General features: G+C 40.4%; 1 protein-coding gene across 2 annotated transcripts in view; it reads right to left on the bottom strand.

Annotated features, from left to right (window-relative positions):
• Positions 1-21858, bottom strand: part of LOC126162680 (CSC1-like protein 2) — a 201547-nt gene that overhangs the window by 30626 nt on the left and 149063 nt on the right. For both annotated transcript variants that reach the window (XM_049919333.1, XM_049919334.1), the window contains exons 11-12: positions 16542-16692; positions 12330-12523 (exon numbers count right to left, since the gene is read on the bottom strand). In XM_049919333.1, the coding sequence (XP_049775290.1) occupies positions 12330-12523; positions 16542-16692 (345 nt within the window). The remainder of the gene's footprint in view (positions 1-12329; positions 12524-16541; positions 16693-21858) is intronic.

The following is a 21858-nucleotide window of genomic DNA, read 5'->3' as shown; positions in this document are numbered from 1 at the left end:
GGGCAAATGGATTTCCTTTAGCATTTCTCTACCTGTAGCCCTATGCTTTGTTTTAAACATAATTTGTAGTAGTTACTGTTCCTTTAGAAGTTTCTTTACACATACTTAATAACTTGCAGGGTCTCTCCCATCATCAACTGTTCTACTAGTTACGTATCTATACAGTGCTTTCTCAATTATCCTTTAAACTTGGGGAATAGCTCTTTTACATACTCCAACAGAAAGTTACAAATTTAAGTACAGACTAGAGATATGAAACTACTGTTGTTTTTGTTGTGGTCTTCAGTCCAAAGACTGGTTTGATGCAGCTCTCCATGTTAGTCCATCTTGTATACACTGTCAGTTCAAGAAAATTTTTCACACTGGCAGCATGTCACATGGCGCCCCTCTTACCCGCCCCCTTAGACGGTAGCTACCTTTTCTTGGGCTTTTGATAAAATCATTATGAATAAATCTAAATTCCAGATTTAGATTATGGAAGTATTACATCAATATTTCTCTGTAAGAAGTAAATTTCTTAATCTTATCCAAGTGCCAAGTGTCAGGAGAAGACAATTTCTGTTTACAGTAGTTCCTGAGATCTTTAAATGCTTTTAGTGAAAGCAGAGAGAACTGGATGTGTGTATTATTTTAGCTGCAATTAAAATGTGCTATCTACAATATTGAATGGAAATATAAAATTTCTGTTATTTTTGGACTAATACTGGAACTTTTTAATTCTATAATTTACCAATTATTTCACATTCCATTAAAAGGATAATGTGAATTTTTAAAAAATGTAATTGTACATTGAAATGTTACCGTAAGATATTGTGTAACTGCATAATGTGGTTTGGGTAACACAGGAAACACCACCTTTAATGTGTTTCAATGTACGGTAAATTTTAAAATGTTGTAGTATTTTACCTACTTTGAATCTACAACATGCAGCAACTTGTCTGTGGACACAGATTACCAACAGAATTGCAAAAGCGTCAGCTGTCATGGGTAGATTGAAAAACAGAGTATGTAAGAATGGACTACTCACATTAAAAACTAAATTGCAAGTATATAACGTTTGTGTTATCAGCACCCTTTTGTATAGCTGTGAGACATGGGCAACTCTTGCTAAACACAAATCCCAACTGAACAGCCACCATCAAGTATTACGGCTCGCAAGCACAACCAGCATTCATGCACTCCTGAGCTACCAACATCTAAGGTGGTTAGGACATGTCAGGCGCACGGATCCTGAGCAAATAGCGAAAAAAGTGCCGTACGGAGAACTTTGGGAGGGTGTGAGGCCAGTAGGAAGACCACACCTTCGCTTCAAGGATGTCTGCAAGAGAGACCAAGGCCAGCGTCAATCCAAGTCAGTGGGAAAATACAGCTGGCGACTGTGTCAAGTGGCAACAAGCTGTGCGTAATAGGGTTGAGCTTGCAGAGAACGAACACATGCAAGACATCGGGAAGAGGGCAAGACGGAAGGAGAAAGCAGCCTCTGGTGGAAGTCCTTCACATTTCAAGTGCCCAAACTGCAGTAGAGACTGCCACTCTTGAGTGGGACTTTTGAGCCATAGCAGATGTCGCAGAGTCTGAACCAACTGTGCTACACCATCATCCTTCGAGGATGGATGAATGCCATATAATGAAGTAGTATTGTATTCCTTGTTACAGTAGGCCTTCACTGAAATCTGAACCCAATTAGATGGGAGGACCTTGACTGAAAATTTACATTTCAAATCCATGCATACTCCCTAGGATAATATCTGATTTTGGAGTCTGCAGCAGTTTGTGACCACACATTCAAAAGTGTCTCCCAACTGGCTCATTTCCAAACCCACGTTTCCAGAAACGCTTTTGTTTCTATTATCATACATGTTCACCCATGTCAGTGTTCTCTATTAATTATGATACACACTGTACACAAAATTTGCATTCTGACACCTCTGACATCCCCCTGAGCTTGGCACCCCAAGTGGCCACTTGTCTAACTTGGACCTTAAAAAGACTCTGCTTGTGCAGGCCCTGTTCATAACTAAAGGCAGTTCAAAAGCAGATGAATGAATTATGAAGGGGTGCACGGAGCAGAGGAAGCAAGCTCTCCCCACAGACTTCCAGCACATAGGCTGCCAAGAGGCTAGCAACGGCATGGAGAGAACAAACCGCTTTTTCATCACACAGTGCTATCACTGCACTTGTGCTAACATATCAATTTATGCTCCAAGAAGCACTGGCAGTGCCACCTATTTGCCTCTGTGCTAGCTGTCACTTGCTACATACTGCTCATCTACAAAAGTACCAAGTGAGATAGCGTAAGAGATGTTTACAGCTTTTGTGAAATCGAAATTAATACTTTCATGTTGAATAATGGTGCTTGATGCTACTAATTCTCTATCACTTCTCATAGACAACTCAAAATCTAAAAGAGCTAGTAGGAAAACTTCAACTGTCGTGATAAAAAGAATGATTAAAATTTTAAACATTTATTAACATATGTAATACGGAATTTTAGGTACAAAGAAATCACTGAGAGTAAGTCTCATTATATACATCTGCACATAATTTGTCACCACCACCACCACCACCACCACCACCACCACCACCACCACAGTCTGATTTAGCAGTATGAATAATGAATTTGTCTACTGTGAGTTCGACATCATCATCAAACCTCCAGTAAGCTCCTTCCAACAAAAGGACTTTCCTGCAATACCCATCCCAGTCATCAACAGTTACTAACAGAAGGGATTCACTGGAAACATTACATGAATTGTCATTGGACATATCTTATGAAATGTTGTGCTTCCTGACTAGATTTTCACTTTTGCTCATGGCATTTCCACCACACTTAAACCACAATTATAGGGCAGCAAGCAGACAACAACATGGCCTTTTTTCCTCTGTTTCATCAACCACATGCAACTTTTTCACAGGTCAATATTTTTGAATGAAAGACAACAGACCCTGCTTGCGCATGTTCTCATAGCTGGCAACATGCCTCTTTTGCAGCTACCACAACATTCTCACTTTGATATTATACCATGTTTGTCCACTTGTCTGTCATGGTATGGAGCAATGTTTATCACAATGCCTGCCTTTGGAAGAAGATTGGGGGACCCATATCACAATGTAGCCATAATTAATTGAATAAAAATAATTAAAACAGTCATTTCTAAAAGATGTAAAAGAAACTGCTTTGCAATGTGAGTCACTACCTACCTTCAGCATACCAGCAAAATATCTTTATCACTACTCATTGCAGGAGTTCAAAAATGGACTTCGTTACTGTAGCTTTAATCATTTGGCTCTCAAGAAATTAATATTTGTTTATTACTTGTAAAAAGGGGGCCCACAATGGTAAATCACTAACTTACCCAACCACATATGTGATTTCAAAGTGAATCCTACCCTGCTTTTTCTGGATCTTTTTGGTAATTTCTCAGGATTATCTTTACAAAAATTCCAAATTCTTCTCAAAAACCTGAAGTCTGCTCCTATTACACCACTGTTCATCTTATCAGCTGAGAAAGAGGATGAAGCAAATACGAGGTCTGTTCAAAAAATTCCAGAACTTTGTCCACAAAATTTTTCTATGCTTACCTTTTACTTATTTTGAAATACTCCTCTCTGCAGTTGGTAGATCATCCCCAATGCCTTTTCCATTTCCAGAAGCAGTCTTTGTACATCTCTTGCTAGATTGTGTGAAGCACCATCTGTGAATTTTTTTCTCATCCATCGCTGCAGATCATCCTTTCAACAGGGTTTTCGACTTTGGAAATAACAAAAAGTCTGCAGCAAGTGATTTTGCTTTTTGTGCAATAGTCATGCACCAACAAAGATGAATGTGTGGGTGCATTATTGTAATGCAAGAGCCATGAATTGTCTCACCACATTTCAGGCCTTTTCCTTCTCCATTATATTGCAGGCATCACACCACTGATTAACAGTTTGTCCCTGTAGCAAGAATACATGATGAACTAATCCTTCGAAGTCAAAGAAAACTATCAGCATGGCTTTGACATTTGACCTGACCTAATGGGCCTTTCTTGGTCTTGGAGAACCTTTCCTGACTCACTATGAAGAACGAACCTTCATCTTAACATCATAACTGTAGACCCAAGTATCATCACCAGTTATGGTTCTCTTAAGAAACATCTCATTCTCATTAGCGCAATCCAAAAGCTCTTTGTGGATTGTGAGGTGAAGGTCTTTCTGATCTTGAGTCATGAGCCGTGGGATGAACTTGGCAGCAACATGATGCATTCCAAGATGCTAGGTCATGATTTTGTGACGTGCTCCACCTGAAATGTTACATTCTTCTGCAATCTCTCCGACAGTCAGTCTTTGACTGGGATGCACAATTTTTCTTACATTCCTGATGCAAGCATCATCAGTAGACATCAAAGGGTGTTCTGAACAAGGGTCATCTGTAACTTCCATCCAGACATTTTTAAACAGTGTGAGCCAATGGTAACACTGAGAACGGCTTAAGCATTCATCACTGTAGGCTTCCTGCATTATTTGATCTGTCTCAGTAAAGATTTTCTTGAGTTTCATCTAAAATTTAATGCACACTCTCTGATACTCTAACTCTGCTATCTCAAAATTCACAAACTGTGCAACACAATGTTCTATTCAATAGAACACTGAACAGCAACAGACAGGCAGCAGCAGACAGGGCAACGACAGACAGGGCAACGACAGACAGGGCAACGACAGACAGGGCAACGACAGACAGGGCAACGACAGACAGGGCAACGACAGACAGGGCAACGACAGACAGGGCAACGACAGACAGGGCAACGACAGACAGGGCAACGACAGACAGGGCAACGACAGACAGGGCAACGACAGACAGGGCAACGACAGACAGGGCAACGACAGACAGGGCAACGACAGACAGGGCAACGACAGACAGGGCAACGACAGACAGGGCAACGACAGACAGGGCAACGACAGACAGGGCAACGACAGACAGGGCAACGACAGACAGGGCAACAACAGACAGGGCAACAACAGACAGGGCAACAACAGACAGGGCAACAACAGACAGGGCAACAACAGACAGGGCAACAACAGACAGGGCAACAACAGACAGGGCAACAACAGACAGGGCAACAACAGACAGGGCAACAACAGACAGGGCAACAACAGACAGGGCAACAACAGACAGGGCAACAACAGACAGGGCAACAACAGACAGGGCAACAACAGACAGGGCAACAACAGACAGGGCAACAACAGACAGGGCAACAACAGACAGGGCAACAACAGACAGGGCAACAACAGACAGGGCAACAACAGACAGGGCAACAACAGACAGGGCAACAACAGACATGGCAACAACAGACATGGCAACAACAGACATGGCAACAACAGACATGGCAACAACAGACATGGCAACAACAGACATGGCAACAACAGACATGGCAACAACAGACATGGCAACAACAGACATGGCAACAACAGACATGGCAACAACAGACATGGCAACAACAGACATGGCAACAACAGACATGGCAACAACAGACATGGCAACAACAGACATGGCAACAACAGACATGGCAACAACAGACATGGCAACAACAGACATGGCAACAACAGACATGGCAACAACAGACATGGCAACAACAGACATGGCAACAACAGACATGGCAACAACAGACATGGCAACAACAGACATGGCAACAACAGACATGGCAACAACAGACATGGCAACAACAGACATGGCAACAACAGACATGGCAACAACAGACATGGCAACAACAGACATGGCAACAACAGACATGGCAACAACAGACATGGCAACAACAGACATGGCAACAACAGACATGGCAACAACAGACATGGCAACAACAGACATGGCAACAACAGACATGGCAACAACAGACATGGCAACAACAGACATGGCAACAACAGACATGGCAACAACAGACATGGCAACAACAGACATGGCAACAACAGACATGGCAACAACAGACATGGCAACAACAGACATGGCAACAACAGACATGGCAACAACAGACATGGCAACAACAGACATGGCAACAACAGACATGGCAACAACAGACATGGCAACAACAGACATGGCAACAACAGACATGGCAACAACAGACATGGCAACAACAGACATGGCAACAACAGACATGGCAACAACAGACATGGCAACAACAGACATGGCAACAACAGACATGGCAACAACAGACATGGCAACAACAGACATGGCAACAACAGACATGGCAACAACAGACATGGCAACAACAGACATGGCAACAACAGACATGGCAACAACAGACATGGCAACAACAGACATGGCAACAACAGACATGGCAACAACAGACATGGCAACAACAGACATGGCAACAACAGACATGGCAACAACAGACATGGCAACAACAGACATGGCAACAACAGACATGGCAACAACAGACATGGCAACAACAGACATGGCAACAACAGACATGGCAACAACAGACATGGCAACAACAGACATGGCAACAACAGACATGGCAACAACAGACATGGCAACAACAGACATGGCAACAACAGACATGGCAACAACAGACATGGCAACAACAGACATGGCAACAACAGACATGGCAACAACAGACATGGCAACAACAGACATGGCAACAACAGACATGGCAACAACAGACATGGCAACAACAGACATGGCAACAACAGACATGGCAACAACAGACATGGCAACAACAGACATGGCAACAACAGACATGGCAACAACAGACATGGCAACAACAGACATGGCAACAACAGACATGGCAACAACAGACATGGCAACAACAGACATGGCAACAACAGACATGGCAACAACAGACATGGCAACAACAGACATGGCAACAACAGACATGGCAACAACAGACATGGCAACAACAGACATGGCAACAACAGACAGGCAACAACAGACAGGCAACAACAGACAGGCAACAATGAAACTTCCAGCAGTTACATACTGAACACAGGAGTGTGCAGACATGCCAGCTAAATGACACTGCAACACACCATTTTTTTTGGACAGACCTCATATTTGTTTCAGCTCTTCTGCTTGCAGCACTTAGTGGCATCACTAATTATTTTTCTAGCTTCACGCCATTAAGTATCACCCCTTGCCCTTATCCAAGGAGTATGAGACACTGCCCATGACGGGCCAGAAGTTGTTTCATCAGATAGGTATTCATTTGTGACAACACGACATAACAATCACTTCGCAATGACTTCTTAATCAATGCTCTGTATTAGATTGCTGAGGTTGGCAGTGGGCAAACGCAAAACATGAGTGCACCAAAGTCTAGTGCCTTCTGTTGATACAGAATTAGGTAGCCATTATTCATATCTTTGTGAACAAGCTATACTGCAACCTGCATCTATTTGAATCTGCTTACTGTCAAAGTTTTAGTCTACCTCTATAATTTTCACTCCTTACATTACCAAACTGACAACTCCTTGTGCCTCAAGATGTGTCCTACCTACCAATCCCCTCTTTTAGTACAGCTGTGCAATAAATTCCATCTTCATCCATTTTGACTTCATAGCACCTCAATTATCCCATCCAATGTTCAAAATTGTTCAGTTGCACTGGATTGTGGAAGCTTTTACTCTCTCCTTGTCTGAACTATTTCTTGTCTTCCACACAAAGCTGTACACAAGGAAATACCTTCAGAAGAGACTTCCCAGTGCTTAAATTCACATTCAGAGTTAAATATCTCTTTTACAAAAGTGCTTTTCTTGCTATTTTCAGACTACATTTTATATCTTCTGTGTTTTGACCATCGCCACTTATTTTGCTGCCCAAATAATACTACTCATCTGCCATTTCCTAATCTAATTCCCTCAGCACCACCTGATTTAATTCAGCTATATCTATCACCCTGGTTTTGCTTTTGTTGATGTTCATATAATAACCTCTTCGTAAGACAGTATCCATGCCACTGAATTTATCTTGCAAGTCTTTTGCCATCTCCGATAGGATTACAATATCATCAGTAAACTTTAAAATGTTTATTTCATCCTGAAATTTAATTACCCATCTTTTTTTCCCTAATACCACTTGCTCAATGTAAAGATTGAATAACATTGAGGATAGGCTACAACCTTCTCTATCCCCCTCCTCAACTGGCTACTGCTTTTCTTCTTGTCTGACTCATAACTCCAGTCTAGTTTCTATACAATTTGGAAATAACCAAATATCTCCCAATATTTTATTGCTGCTACCTTCAGATTTTCAAGGAGTGTTTTTCAGTAAATGTTTGTTTCTCTAAACCTACAAATGATATAAAAGTAAGCCTTGCTGTCTTCTAAGATAAGTTGTACATCTAGTATTGCTTTGTGTGTTCCTGCATTTCTCTGGAAACCAAGCTGACCTTCCTCAATGTCAGCTTTACCATTTTTCCAGCCTCGTGTAAATAATTTGCGTCAATATTTTGCAACCATGACATCTTAAAATGATGAAATAGGAATTATTATTTTCTTCTTGACGTTTGAGGGTATTTTACATGTCTCACACCATGCATCCCATGCAGCATAGTTCTGTTGTGGCCTGCTCCTGCTTCTCATTTCAGACTTAAATATTCCAAAGAGGATGCATGGCCTATAACAGGTACATAACTCAACTGTAAACAGCAGTGTGTACCCAACCATCTCATTTATATCCAGTAAAAATGCACATCTAAGGTAATTATACATAAAAAAACCTGAATGAGAGAATTAGGAGAGTTACAAACTATTGTGTAGCATAACAAAACTATATCTTTGGAGGTGCACCTCTATTAAAAATGCTTTCTCAAATAATTCATAATCTTCACATTGTTTAAACAATGTGTGTGTGTGTGTGTGTGTGTGTGTGTGTGTGTGTGTGTGTGTGTGTGTGTGTTTTAATATCTATATCAATACTCTACAAACTGCCATGAGGTACATGGCAGAGGACATGTCCCATGTACCAGTTATTAGGGTTTCTTCATATTCCATTCACACATGGAGCATGGGAAGAATGGTTCTTTGAATGCCATTGTGTGTGCCGTAACTGTTCTAATCTTATCCTCACGATCCCTATGTGAGCTACACGTAGTCTATTCCTAGAGTAATCATTTAAGACTGGTTCTTTAAACTTTGTAAACAGATTTTCTCAGGCTAGTCTACATGCATCTTCAAGGATCTTCCAGTTCAGTTCCTTCAATATCTCTGTGACACACTCTCAAGGATTAAACAAACGTGTGACCATTTGTGCTGCCCTTCTCTGTATAATTCAATATCTGCTGTTAGTCCTCTCTGATACAGGTCCCATACACTTGAGCAATATTCTAGAACCAGTTGCATGAATGATTTGTAAGCAATCTCCTTTGTAAATTGATTGCACTTCCCGAATATTCTACCAATAAACTTAAGTCTACCACCTGCTTTACCCATGACTGAACCTATGTGATCACTCCATTTCATATCCCTACAAAGTGTTACAGCCAACTATTTGTATGAGTTGGACAATTCCAAGAGTGACTCACTGATATTATAGTCATAGAATACTACGTTTCTTCATTTTGTGAAGTGCAAATTGATACACTTCTGAACATTTAGAGCAAGTTGCCAACCTTTGCACCACTTTGAAATCTTATCAAGGCCTGACTGAACATTTATGCAGCTTCTTTAGATTGTACTTCATTATAGATAACCGCACCACCTTACTATTAATATTATCTGCAAGGTCATTAATATGCAACATGAACAGAAAGGGTCCAAACACACTTCTCTGGGGCACATCCAAAGTTACTTCTACATCTGACAATGACTCTCCATCCAAGATAACATGCTGTGTCCTCCCTATCAAAAAGTTCTCAATCCAGTCACAAATTTCACTTGACACCCCATATGATCATACTTTTGACAATAAGTGTAGGTGTGGTACTGAGTCAAATGCTTTTCAGAAATCAAGAAATACAGCCTCTACCTGACTGCCTCAATTCAAAGCTTTCAATATGTCATGTGATAAAAGTGCTAGTTGGGTTTCACAAGATAAATGTTTTTTACATCCCTGCTGGTTGGCATTAAGGTGGTCATTCTGTTCAGGATCCTATTATGCTTGAGCTTAAAATGTGTTCTAAGATTCTACAACAAACTGACGTCAACAACATTGGACAGTAGTTTTGTGGACCACTTTTACTACCCTTCCTGTACACCGGTGTGATTTTTGCCTTTTTCCAAGAACTGGGCACAGTTTTTTGTTCAAGGGCTCTACGATAGATTATAGTTAGAAAAGGGAGCTAACTGAGCTCCAAATTTAGTACAGAATCTGACATAGAACCCATCAGGGCCTGGATGTTTCGCTCAATTTTAATGATTTCGGCTGTGTCACCACTGACACTAATATTTATTTCATTCATCTTTTCAGTGGCACAAAGGTTATATTGGAGCAATTCTCCTGAGTTTTCCTTTGGAAAAGGACATTTGAAAACAAAGTTAAGCATTTCAGCTTTTGCTTTACTACCCTCCGTTTCAGTTCCTGTCTAATTCATGAAGGATGGACACTAACTTCGGTGCCACTAACATTCTTTACGTACAACCAGAATTTCTTTGGGTTTTGTGAAAGATCACTTGATTTTACACCTATTACGCAATAATCTCTGTTTCTTTACAAGTTTTTTTACAGTGACTTTATACCATGGAGGTTCCCTCCCATTATGAACTGTTCTGTTGGGTACATATCAACCCAGTGCACATTCAACTACTCTTTTAAACTTGCACCAGAGTTCCTCTACAAGCTCCTGCCCTGTGCTGAAAGTGTCAAGATCCTCACTGAGAGACAACATTTCTGATTTTTTTTGTCTAATTTACTGAACATTTATATCTTTCTGCTCATTTTAGTTGTCCTTTGTACTTTGGTAATCATTGTTGCCACAACTATGTCATGGTCTCTCATACCAGTTTGGATGCTGACATCCTCAAAGAGATCAGGTCTATTTGTTGTCATTTGATCCAATATGCTGCCACTGTGAGTGGTGTTCTGGGCTATCTGCTCTAGGTAGTTTTCAGAGAAGGCTTTTAGTAAAGTTTCACCAGATGTCATATCACGCACACCACTAACAAAACTGTAATTTTCCCAAATATTGTTGGATGATTATAGTATGATTGGGGAACGTAAGTACAAGTGAACTGAGGTTTCTCTAAAGTTTTCAATTACATCAGGAGATAAGTATGCTGGGCAATGGAAGGATCCAATTATCATTTTATGCCCACACCTGAACCAAGTCTTGCCCCAACAATCTCACATGTAGCTTCAATTTCTAACTTTATGGATTTGAGTTTTCTGCCTACTGTGAAACACACCACCTTAATTTCCAATAAGCCTATCCTTTCTATATACACTTAAATCTTCCCCAAAAATCTCACTGCTATCAATTTCAGGTTTTAACCAGCTTTCTGTACCTAGTATTATGTGAGCTTCACTGCTTTTCATTAGCACTTCAAACTCTGGCACTTTGTTGCAAATGCTTTGGCAGTTTACCATTAGGATTTTAATACTCTCACCTATGAGAGGCAACTCTTTTGATCTTACACTGATATTTCTGGGTTTCATACAGCTATCATTATCTGGATTGGATGGAGCCATTTTAATCTAAAAAGCCCTTGTGTCCACCCCACACACTGTGAGCTATCTGAGTAGCAACCTCTGATGTGTAGTGCACACCTGTGCTATTTAAGAGGACCCTACAGTTATGAACCCTATGGCACCACAAAGTCACAGCCTAGCTTGTTACAGAACCTTCAAAGCCTCTGGTTCAGTCCTTCCACTCAACTCAGAACTAAGGGGCCACAATGCTGCACATTGTGAGCTTCGCTGAAACTCGTGCAAGGCTGGCCTTCTCAACCTTCTCTGCCAGTCACCAGAATGACCCAAAAATGACCTCTGAGCCCAGGCGACACCATCATTTGTTCCATAAGTGTATGGAATACACAGTGCAAATTTTAACATATTTACAGAACTATGGTCTAACATATACCAAGTAAGAGGAGAAGCGACAGCAAAGACTCTTTCACTAGCAGTATTGATGCAAAAGTAACACCAAGAATATTGATAATGTTAAGCTCTTCTTAGTTGACAGGGGAATATGAGGACCTGACTGATCACAGTGAACAGTGATCCAGGCATCATAAGCAAAATAAGAAAAATTTTATTTGACAGATTTTAAATATACTTCTTTAAAGGCATGGTGTGTGTAATAGGATAGATCACTATTAACAAAACATAGGTGGTGCTGAGCAGCAAGTCATCACTTCCACTGACCCGAAGAATTAGAGGCGGGTGAAACAAACTGAATTACTCACAATAAAGTATTAGTTACCTAGTGAGTCCCAGAGAAGGCAGAATGAGGACCATGAACAGCAAGAAGATAAAGGTTTTGCGCATAATTGAGTGGTTCTGCTCAGATCGTGTCCAGTGAGAGAGCCATTGATCAGAATATGCAACAATAACCGGTAACAGAGCAGATGCTGTCCACAGTAAAAGCGTAGGTAGGAACTCCGACAGAACAGGGCTCTGTAACATGGAAAAAATGCAATTAAACTTAAATATACTGGTACAAAACATCATCATAGCAGTGTAATCCTTTACACTCACTCATCCCACAGTACTCCATGTGGGTAGGATTGAATTTAATATGACATGTAAGGCACACTGAAGAGTGAAAAAGAAGCCTTTCCTGTACTGTATTATATAGTTTCTAAGGGGAACTGCAATTTTAATCATGAAACTGACAAAGAATAATGTAGTATCACTGAATCAAAGTATGAATTATAGTATTTAACAAAGAGGACAGTTCGTTTTCTTTTTATACAAATATTTGACAAACAATAGAATTATCATACCACAATTCATAGAGTACAGTTAGGAATACAGAACAGCAACATGAGAAATACTGAGGGAAGGTAGTAACAAAATAGTTCATGGGTGAACAACTGCAGATCCCTATTTCAACAATTAACCACATTGGCATCATCAGGTGTGGAGATGAACCAACTGTTTGGCATGGCACTTATATCCTTCTCCTTTCCTTCTGACCTGCTGCCATCTCTTTAGTTTGCCCTTAGCACCCCCCCCCCCCCCCCTCCACGACCTCTCCTTCCCACTCCCGTCAACACATTGTTCTGTCCTCTGTACCCACGGATATGAGCCAGTGGCATCTCTGATGTTGCTCCATCTTCCCACCACATCAGCTCATTGTTGGTATCTCACTCCTCCTTTTAATCAGACTACTTGTGGGTCCCCAGGCCTAACAAACAATGTAACCACTATCGTGATTGATCAGTTGTTCTCTTACTCTAATCTCTGTAGACTGTTTAATGACAGTCCCAGAAGTGAAACTTCTGCCTTGGAACCTTATTATGGTCCAAACAATTAGATGAGGAGGCATTTCAGTTCTTTAGAAAGAACTCAATTTTGCACCCACCCCTTACACTACACATACCAGAAACAGCTCAGGTGTCAGAAGTGTGATACATGTGCTGTCATAGGGCTCAGCCAGATGGATATATAACAGCCCCACCACTTAACTGGCTACACAGGCTGGTGACCTAGGGGGTGGGGGTAGGAAGGAATGGCAGGTTGGAGGTAGGTAGGAATGGGGAGTTGGAGGAGGGCAGAAATGAGAAATGGGGAGTTGGAGATAGGACAGGGAGGGGGGGGGGGGGGGAGGAATCCACACCAGAGATGCTAGGGAGCGAGTTCTTTCCCAAATGGTTCATTCTACAGGCAGGAAAATTTAGTAGTGGAGGTCAGTCCTCAAAGAGGGACCAGAAACACCAAACAGGAAGCTGGGAGGAATACAAGAAACCAGGTAGATATCCAGGTCAGCATAAGAACACAGAGAGGAAGGAGGAGGCAGTGGGGAAGGAGTCATGATGGGGAGGCAGGGGTAGGGGGAAGGAAACGCAGCCCCAGAAGGAAGAATGGGCAACAATAGCTTGGGGCCCCATGGTTGCTAAGCACAAACAAAAGAGCCATGAGCCCCACGAGGAGGGGGGGGGGGGGGGGGGGGGAGCCTCCAAAACTGTTTCAATGAGCAAAATCACGTTGCAGTTCCTCATTTATTTATTGCATGAGCATCAAAATAACAGACATCAAAGTAAGTTATCATGGGATAGAAAATCAACAGCTATCTCTCAACAGAGGAAAGCCCACTGGACCTGATGGGATACCAACACGACTTTAAAGAGAGTTATTAAAGAACTATCTGCTTTTCTAGCAGCTGTACACTGTAGGTCCCTGGAGGAGTAAAGCATTCCTAGTAATTAGAGAGGTGTACAGTTTTTGAGAGAGGTCATCAAATTTATGTACAAAACTACAAGCCAGTATCTGTGATGTCCACCACTTATAGAACATTGGAACGTAATATTACGCACATGTATTATGATATTTCTGGACATAGTAAAACTCCTCTGTAGGGAATAACATAGGTTTCCAAGAGTATAATCATACCAAACCCAGCTCACTCTGTTTGTCCACAAGACTCAGTAAGCAGTAGCTATTGGAGCCTAGGTTGATGCTGTGTTGCTTGGCTACTGGAAGGCATTTGAAACTCTTCCACACTGCTGTCTACTAGACAAGATGTGAGGATATAGAATATTACACCAACTCTATGACTGGACTGAAGTGTTTCAAGCAAACAGAACACAGCATGTCATTTTCAATAGAGAGAGATTTTCAGATGTAAAAGAAACTTTGTTGCATCCCAATGGAATGTTACAGGACTATCAATTTTCATTATTTATATAAATGATCTAGCAGATAACAGCAGAAGTTCCATGCGATCTTTTGTGATTGATACTGTTGCATAAAGAAAAGTCACAAAACTAGAAAATTGTAGCAAAATGGAGTAAGACCTACAGAGGATCAACACTTTGTATAAGGACGGGCAGTTGACACATTAAATATATTGCACACAGATAGGTAGAATATTTGTTATTGTACAATTACATGATTGCAGAATAACCAAAAGCAGTCACATCCACAAAATATCTAGGAGTATGTGTATGGAGGGTTTTAAAGTGGGATAATTACATAAAACTGATTGCAGGTAAGACAGATGCTCAACAAATTCATTGGAAGATTCATAAAGTGTAGTGCACCAAAGGAGGAAGGAGGTAGCTTTCAAAGCCCTCATTTGACCAATATTTTAACATTGCACATCAGCCTGGAATCTGCACCACATACGATTTAGAGAAGAACTAAAGAAGATTCAAGAAACAGCAGTGAGTTTCATTACAGGTTCATTTATGTAGTGGAAAATGGACGTGTATCACAGTGTGGTTTACTGTTACAGTTCTGAGAGTGTACATCCCTAGAAGAGTCAACCAATATATTGCTTCCCCCTATGGCTACCTCATGCAAAGACCATGAAGATAAAATTAAAATTAGTGTGTTAAACTCACTCTGAGGCTCACCAACATTCATTTTTCCCCTCTAAGCATTCATAACTGGAAGAGGAAAGGGAGGAAGTGACAATGGTACACAAAGGATGTACCCTCTGTCCAACGTCATAAGTTGGCTTACATAAAATACATATAGATGTAGATCTACAGACAACTACAAAATAAATAGATAAATTTGCAAACATGACCTTAAAAATCAACTCATTTCCTCCTGCTGTAACAAAAAAGAACTTGATACAGCATAGAAGATGCAAGAAAGTATATTAGAATGAAGTGTCATCTGTCATCTAAAAAGCTGAGATAGCCAGGTACCAGAATTTTTCTGGTCACTGGAAGTTAAGATATGTCTTATTGTATTCTATTTAAGAGCAGAGCTGATCATCCAATGGCAGAAGACGTACTGAGCACAACATGCTTTGCTTCAATGGCTGCTTCACGGCCCATGCCATCTGTATCCAACCCCCCCCCCCCCTTTTCAATCCTGTAATTCTCCTGGTGTTAATATCTGCTAGCTCCTACACTGCACACCATCCTGACACGTTCCACATCATTACGAAGTGTCGTATTCATGATCTATGGAACAAGTATTAATCTAATCAAATCCCTGCCCCATGACCCTGAATTAACTCATCCTGCACTCGCATGCTCTTCTTTTCAGTCTTCCTCTTCCTCTGTTCAGTCTCCCTCCCTCCCCCACCCCCCAAATTATTCCTCAATGTCATTACGCACTGTGCACCCCCGCCCCTCCCCCTTTTCACAACCCAGGCCATATCATATTCACTTCATGTGTTCCTGCTGCCTCTCCCTGCCAGCTGTAAGCCAACTTTTTCAACCCTCCCTCCTGTTCCTCACCTCCCTGCTCCCCTCACCACTCTATATGAAACAATTTCTCATCCTACACAAGTTGCAGTGCCAGTGCACTGCAAATATACTGGTGTCTAACTATATGTGTAAAGCTAACTACATTCTCAATTTTGTTTCTGTGCTTATAGACAACCAAGGGTCAACGACATAGCAAGTTATTACCTTTACTTCTTTAATTAATTATATCCCATCAAGGGCTTTCCATTACATCATTTATATGTACTCATCTAGCTTTAAAAATTGAAAAACTGTTTGACTGTTACCATTTTGCCAATTTCATCTGAAACGTGGAAGGTCTCCATCATTTTAACCATAATCGCCGGTGTTGTCAAGAAAAACAGGGCAAAGAAAAGGAAGAAATTTACTAGTGTGGCCTTGATGTACCAATAGTTTGATTGCACTGACAAATTTTCCCTGAAAATGAGAAAGAATAAGAAATAATTAGTTACCAATTTTCAATCTTTACTACACACAAAATTTTTACACAGGCATTAAATTTGATTAGCTTTAGCTATTTCATACAAAATTGTGATTATCATTGGCCATAATCTGAGAACTATACTTTTGCTATAAAGGCAAGTCTAAAAAGTATCAGGACTTATTATCTGGGCAATGAGAAAGATTGAGGGGCAGTCTAAGTGCGACAAAAAAATGAGGAATCCCACATAATTTAGGAGATTCTACTCAGTTGCTGCCATCTGCTCGAAGTGCACTGATAGTGTCTGAAGAGAAATTGTGGTAGTACTGTCACTGAAAGTCAAAATTCATCAAACTGTCAAGCAGTATAGTATCACTGAACAATCTGCTAGAGTTTTACGTTTTTTTTTTTTTTTTTTTTTTTTTTTTTTTTTTTTTTTTTTTTGTGGCTTACAAGAAACACAAAAAAGAGACACTGATACACAACAAATGAGACAAGAAAAACATGTTGACAGGATCCCTCACCAGCCCCACTTCAAGGAAAAGTACTGGCAGAAGTGCATGAATACAGCAGGATCCTATTTTGAAGAATATTAACTCACCATACAGACATCTTCAATAACTTTCTTTGAAAATTTCTGTCAGGATACTTGATGAACTTCACATTATAATTACATTTACATACTGAGGCTGCAATTCCATTAATTATAGTATGATATTTTAAGAAATAAAGTATTATGGATTATTTATCATTTGACAGTCAATTTGTTCCTTAGATTCAACGATTCTAGTTTCTTACTATATATGTAGATTGAGGGAAAACTAATTTTATTTTGTGACCAGTTTCCATTTTGTTTCCTGTTTCTTGTTATCTCGTACTATCGATGTGAATGCCAACCAGTACACGCTAGCACCACCATGGACATGACTTAAGAATGCACATAATACACATGCTCCTTGGTACCTTTGCTCTCTGTCTCAGCACCCACCTATTTCTCGGCATCCATCCCGTGGACAACCCTACATTTCTATTTCTTTCCTTTTAGTGTTTTATGGTGTCATGTTGAACATAATATACGTATAATTTATTATGTTGAAGATGAAGATACACCAATCATTTAAATTACATTTACTGGACAATGAATCACATTAATCTACATTACATATCTATGTTCTAATTTCAGCATTTAATAACAGTTACTTAGAACAGCTTGGCTTGTAAAGAACAAAAGTAAGGCTTAATACAAAATATTCATCAGCAACATTATTATAAAAGTGTAAACTGAGTACAGGGATAATGCAATTGCAAATGGACCACTATCTGACTGTCATCATTGTCAAAACATACTTGTCATTGAACTCTGTTTTATTAATGTTTGTATGAAGTCTTAACCTTGACATTTCCCTGTAGAATATGACAAATAATCAAAACTACAGTGCAGATGACTTCCACAGTTTGTTGACTGGTTTTGTTCTCCAAATGGTATCTTTGGCCTGGAACTACTGGCACTGACAACTCATGTCCCAACAATCTCACACACATTGTGGCTAGAGCCAATGTTTCCTATCAAGTTCAGTTGTTTTGCTATTCCGACAAAATATTTCAATTAAATTCAAAACATTTGGTAACAGATTGTGAGAAGTAATTACTATTATCTAGAACAAGTCATAAAACCAATGCAAGTTAATTGTCGCCTACAGATTAACAATATTTTTGATTAAGTACTGGGGAAAAAAAATCAAATACCATTATGTTTCATTAGTCATTTTTATGTTTTCTTTGAAAACTGCCTATTTGCACAACTCATCATGTTATCATTTAAACAAAATCTTATGCCTTCACATATACACAATTCTACATAAAACTGAAAAACTTCTTGCAATCATTCATGTGCACTTGGTTCCAACTTGGGGGTTTCCAAACGAAGGGACACATCAATAAGAGATCTGCAAAGACACACATGAGTACTCAAGCTGACAGTGGACTGATCCACAGGAAGGAAAAAAATGGCAATGTAAGACAAATATTAAGATTTGTGACACAGATACAAATGATTTTGGATTAGATATGTAGAAACAAAAGTTGTTACAAATAAGAAGACACATCAAGTTGCAGAAAGGCACAATTAAAAGGACGCACACATATAGCTTTTAGCTACACCCTTCATCAGTAAAACAAGCATGCACATACATGCACTCATGAACACGTGTGTAAATGGTGCATGTGTGAGACTTTCACTGATGAAGGCTGAGGCTGAAAGCTATATGCGAGTGTCTTAATTGTGCCTGTCTGCAACCTGACACGTCTTTTCTTACATTGTTGATATTGCTACCTGCAGTTATTTGGTACAAATAAGAAGAAGTGGCTAAAAGCATTATACCAGTACAAACAATGATAACCAATAACAAGGTAAAATTAGAAATCAAACTGCTATAATGCATTTATTGACAACTTTAGCTTCTTAATTACTGTGAAACCTTGCATGGAGACTGCAGTTAATAAGAGTAAGCCCTGGACATGTATACTGTCTTCACCACAGTACATAAGAGAACAACTCTGCAATGTCTTTTTGGCATTTAAGATATATTGGTCTGGAACTGTGGGCTCCACAACTATCTCAAAATGTTGAAATGTAAATTATTGACTTTAAATAAGTCAATAATTTATATTTTCTCATTCTGAGTTTGGTATCAAACATACAGAAGAAGCCATTTAGGCAGCCATCTATCTTTAACATCCTCACTGAGATTCTAGCTCATTAATCTGCCTGTAAGAACTTTTTTTCCACACATTCAGCTTGAGTATTGTACCAGCAGAGCCATGTGGAATCGACGGTAGCATCCGCATGTTAGGTCAAGTTTACAAGAAACTTTACTGCTAAACTGTTTCATTTATACTTAAGAATCTGAAGTATTGCTCTTGTAGCATGAATATTAATTAATTCCTGTGCCACAATGGTGCCTGTGTTTGTGTTCTTGTATTCAATATCATGCACTGGGTGAGTATTTAGAAAATTGAAGTGTCTTGGTAATGCAAAATATTATATGTTTATTAACCCACGTGCAGAGAATTTAATTTAGGCAGGAAACATTTTAAAAAACACTGATAGTGAGTAAGAGACAACGTATCAGGGACAAACAGAAACATAATTAATTTACAATGTTTAATAAAATACATGTACACTACTGGCCATTAAAATTGCTACACCATGAATATGACTTGCTACAGACATGAAATTTAACCGACAGGAGGAAGATGCTATGATATGCAAATGATTAGCTTTTCAGAGCATTCACACAAGGTTGGCGCCAGTGGCGACACCTACAACGTGCTGACATGAAGAAAGTTTCCAACCGATTTCTCATACACAAACAGCAGTTGACCGGCGTTGTCTGGTGAAACGTCGTCGTGATGCCTCGTGTAAGGAGGAGAAATGCGTACCATCATGTTGTCAACTTTGATAAAGGTCCGATTGTAGCCTATCGCAATTGTGGTTTATCGTATCATGACATTGCTGCTCGCGTGGGTCGAGGTCCAATGACTGTTAGCAGAATTTGGAATCGGAGGGTTTAGGAGAGTAATACGGAATGCCGTGCTGGATCCCAACGGCCTCATATCACTAGAAGTCGAGATGACAGGCATCTTATTCGCATGGTTGTAACGGATCGTGCAACCACGTCTCGATCCCTGAGTCAACAGATGGGGATGTTTGCAAGACAACAACCATCTGCACAAACAGTTCAACGACGTCTGCAGCAGCATGGACTATCAGCTCGGAGACCATGGTTGCGGTAACTCTTGACGCTGCATCACAGATAGGAGCGCCTGCGATGGTGTACTCAACGATGAACTTGGGTGCACGAATGGCAAAACATCTTTTTTTGGATGAATCCAGGTTCTGTTTACAGCATCATCATGGTCGCATCCATGTTTGGCGACATCGCAGTGAACACACATTGGAAGCGTGTATTCGTCAGCGCAATACTGGTGTATCACCTGGCGTGATGGTATGGAGTGCCATTGGTTACACGTCTCTGTCACCTCTTGTTCGCACTGACGCCACTTTGAACAGTGGACGTTACATTTCAGATGTGTTACGACCCATGGCTCTACCCTTCATTTGATCTCTGCGAAACCCTACATTTCAGCAGGGTAATGAATGACCGCATGTTGCAGGTCCTGTACGGGCCTTTCTGGATATAGAAAATATTCGACTGCTGCCCTGGCCAGCACATTCTCCAGATCTCTCACCAACTGAAAATGTCTCGTCAATGGTGGCCGAGCAACTGGCTCGTCACAATACGCCAGTCACTACCCTTCATGAACAGTGGTATCGTGTTGAAGCTGCATGGGAAGCTGTACTTGTACACGCCATCCAAGCTCTGTTTGACTCAATGCCCAGGCATATCAAGGCTGTTATTATGGGCAGAGGTGTTTGTTCTGGGTACTGATTTCTCAGGATCTATGCACCAAAATTGCTTGAAAATGTAATCACATGTCAGTTCCAGTAAAATATATTTGTCCAATGAATACCTGTTTATCATCTGCATTTCTTCTTGGTGTAGCAAACACACACACACACACACACACACACACACACACACACACACACACATCCATCCATCCATCCACACATATACAGGCACAAGCAGACATTTTCAGTTGGTGAGAGATCTGGAGAATGTGCTGGCCAGGGCAGCAGTCGAATATTTTCTGTATTCAGAAAGGCCCGTACAGGACCTGCAACATGCGGTCATTCATTACCCTGCTGAAATGTAGGATTTCGCAGAGATCAAATGAAGGGTAGAGCCACGGGTCATAACACATCTGATGTCTGCTTGTGCCTGTATATGTGTGGATTGATATATATGTGTGTGTGTGTGTGTGTGTGTGTGTGTGTGTGTGTGTGTGTGTGTGTGTGTATATATATACCTGTCCTTTTTTTCCCCCTAAGGTAAGTCTTTCCGCTCCCGGGATTGGAATGACTCCTTATCCTCTCCCTTAAAACCCAAATCCTTTCGTCTTTCCCTCTCCTTCCCTCTTTCCTGACGAGGCAACCGTTGGTTGCGAAAGCTAGAATTTTGTGTGTATGTTTGTGTGTCTATCGACCTGCCAGCGCTTTTGTTTGGTAAGTCTCATCACCTTTCTTTTTAGATATATTT

Source organism: Schistocerca cancellata, chromosome 2, assembly GCF_023864275.1.
Source record: "Schistocerca cancellata isolate TAMUIC-IGC-003103 chromosome 2, iqSchCanc2.1, whole genome shotgun sequence".
NCBI lineage: Eukaryota > Metazoa > Arthropoda > Insecta > Orthoptera > Acrididae > Schistocerca > Schistocerca cancellata.
Note: the sequence above shows the minus strand (reverse complement) of the source record. Positions and strands in the feature narration are given on the sequence as shown.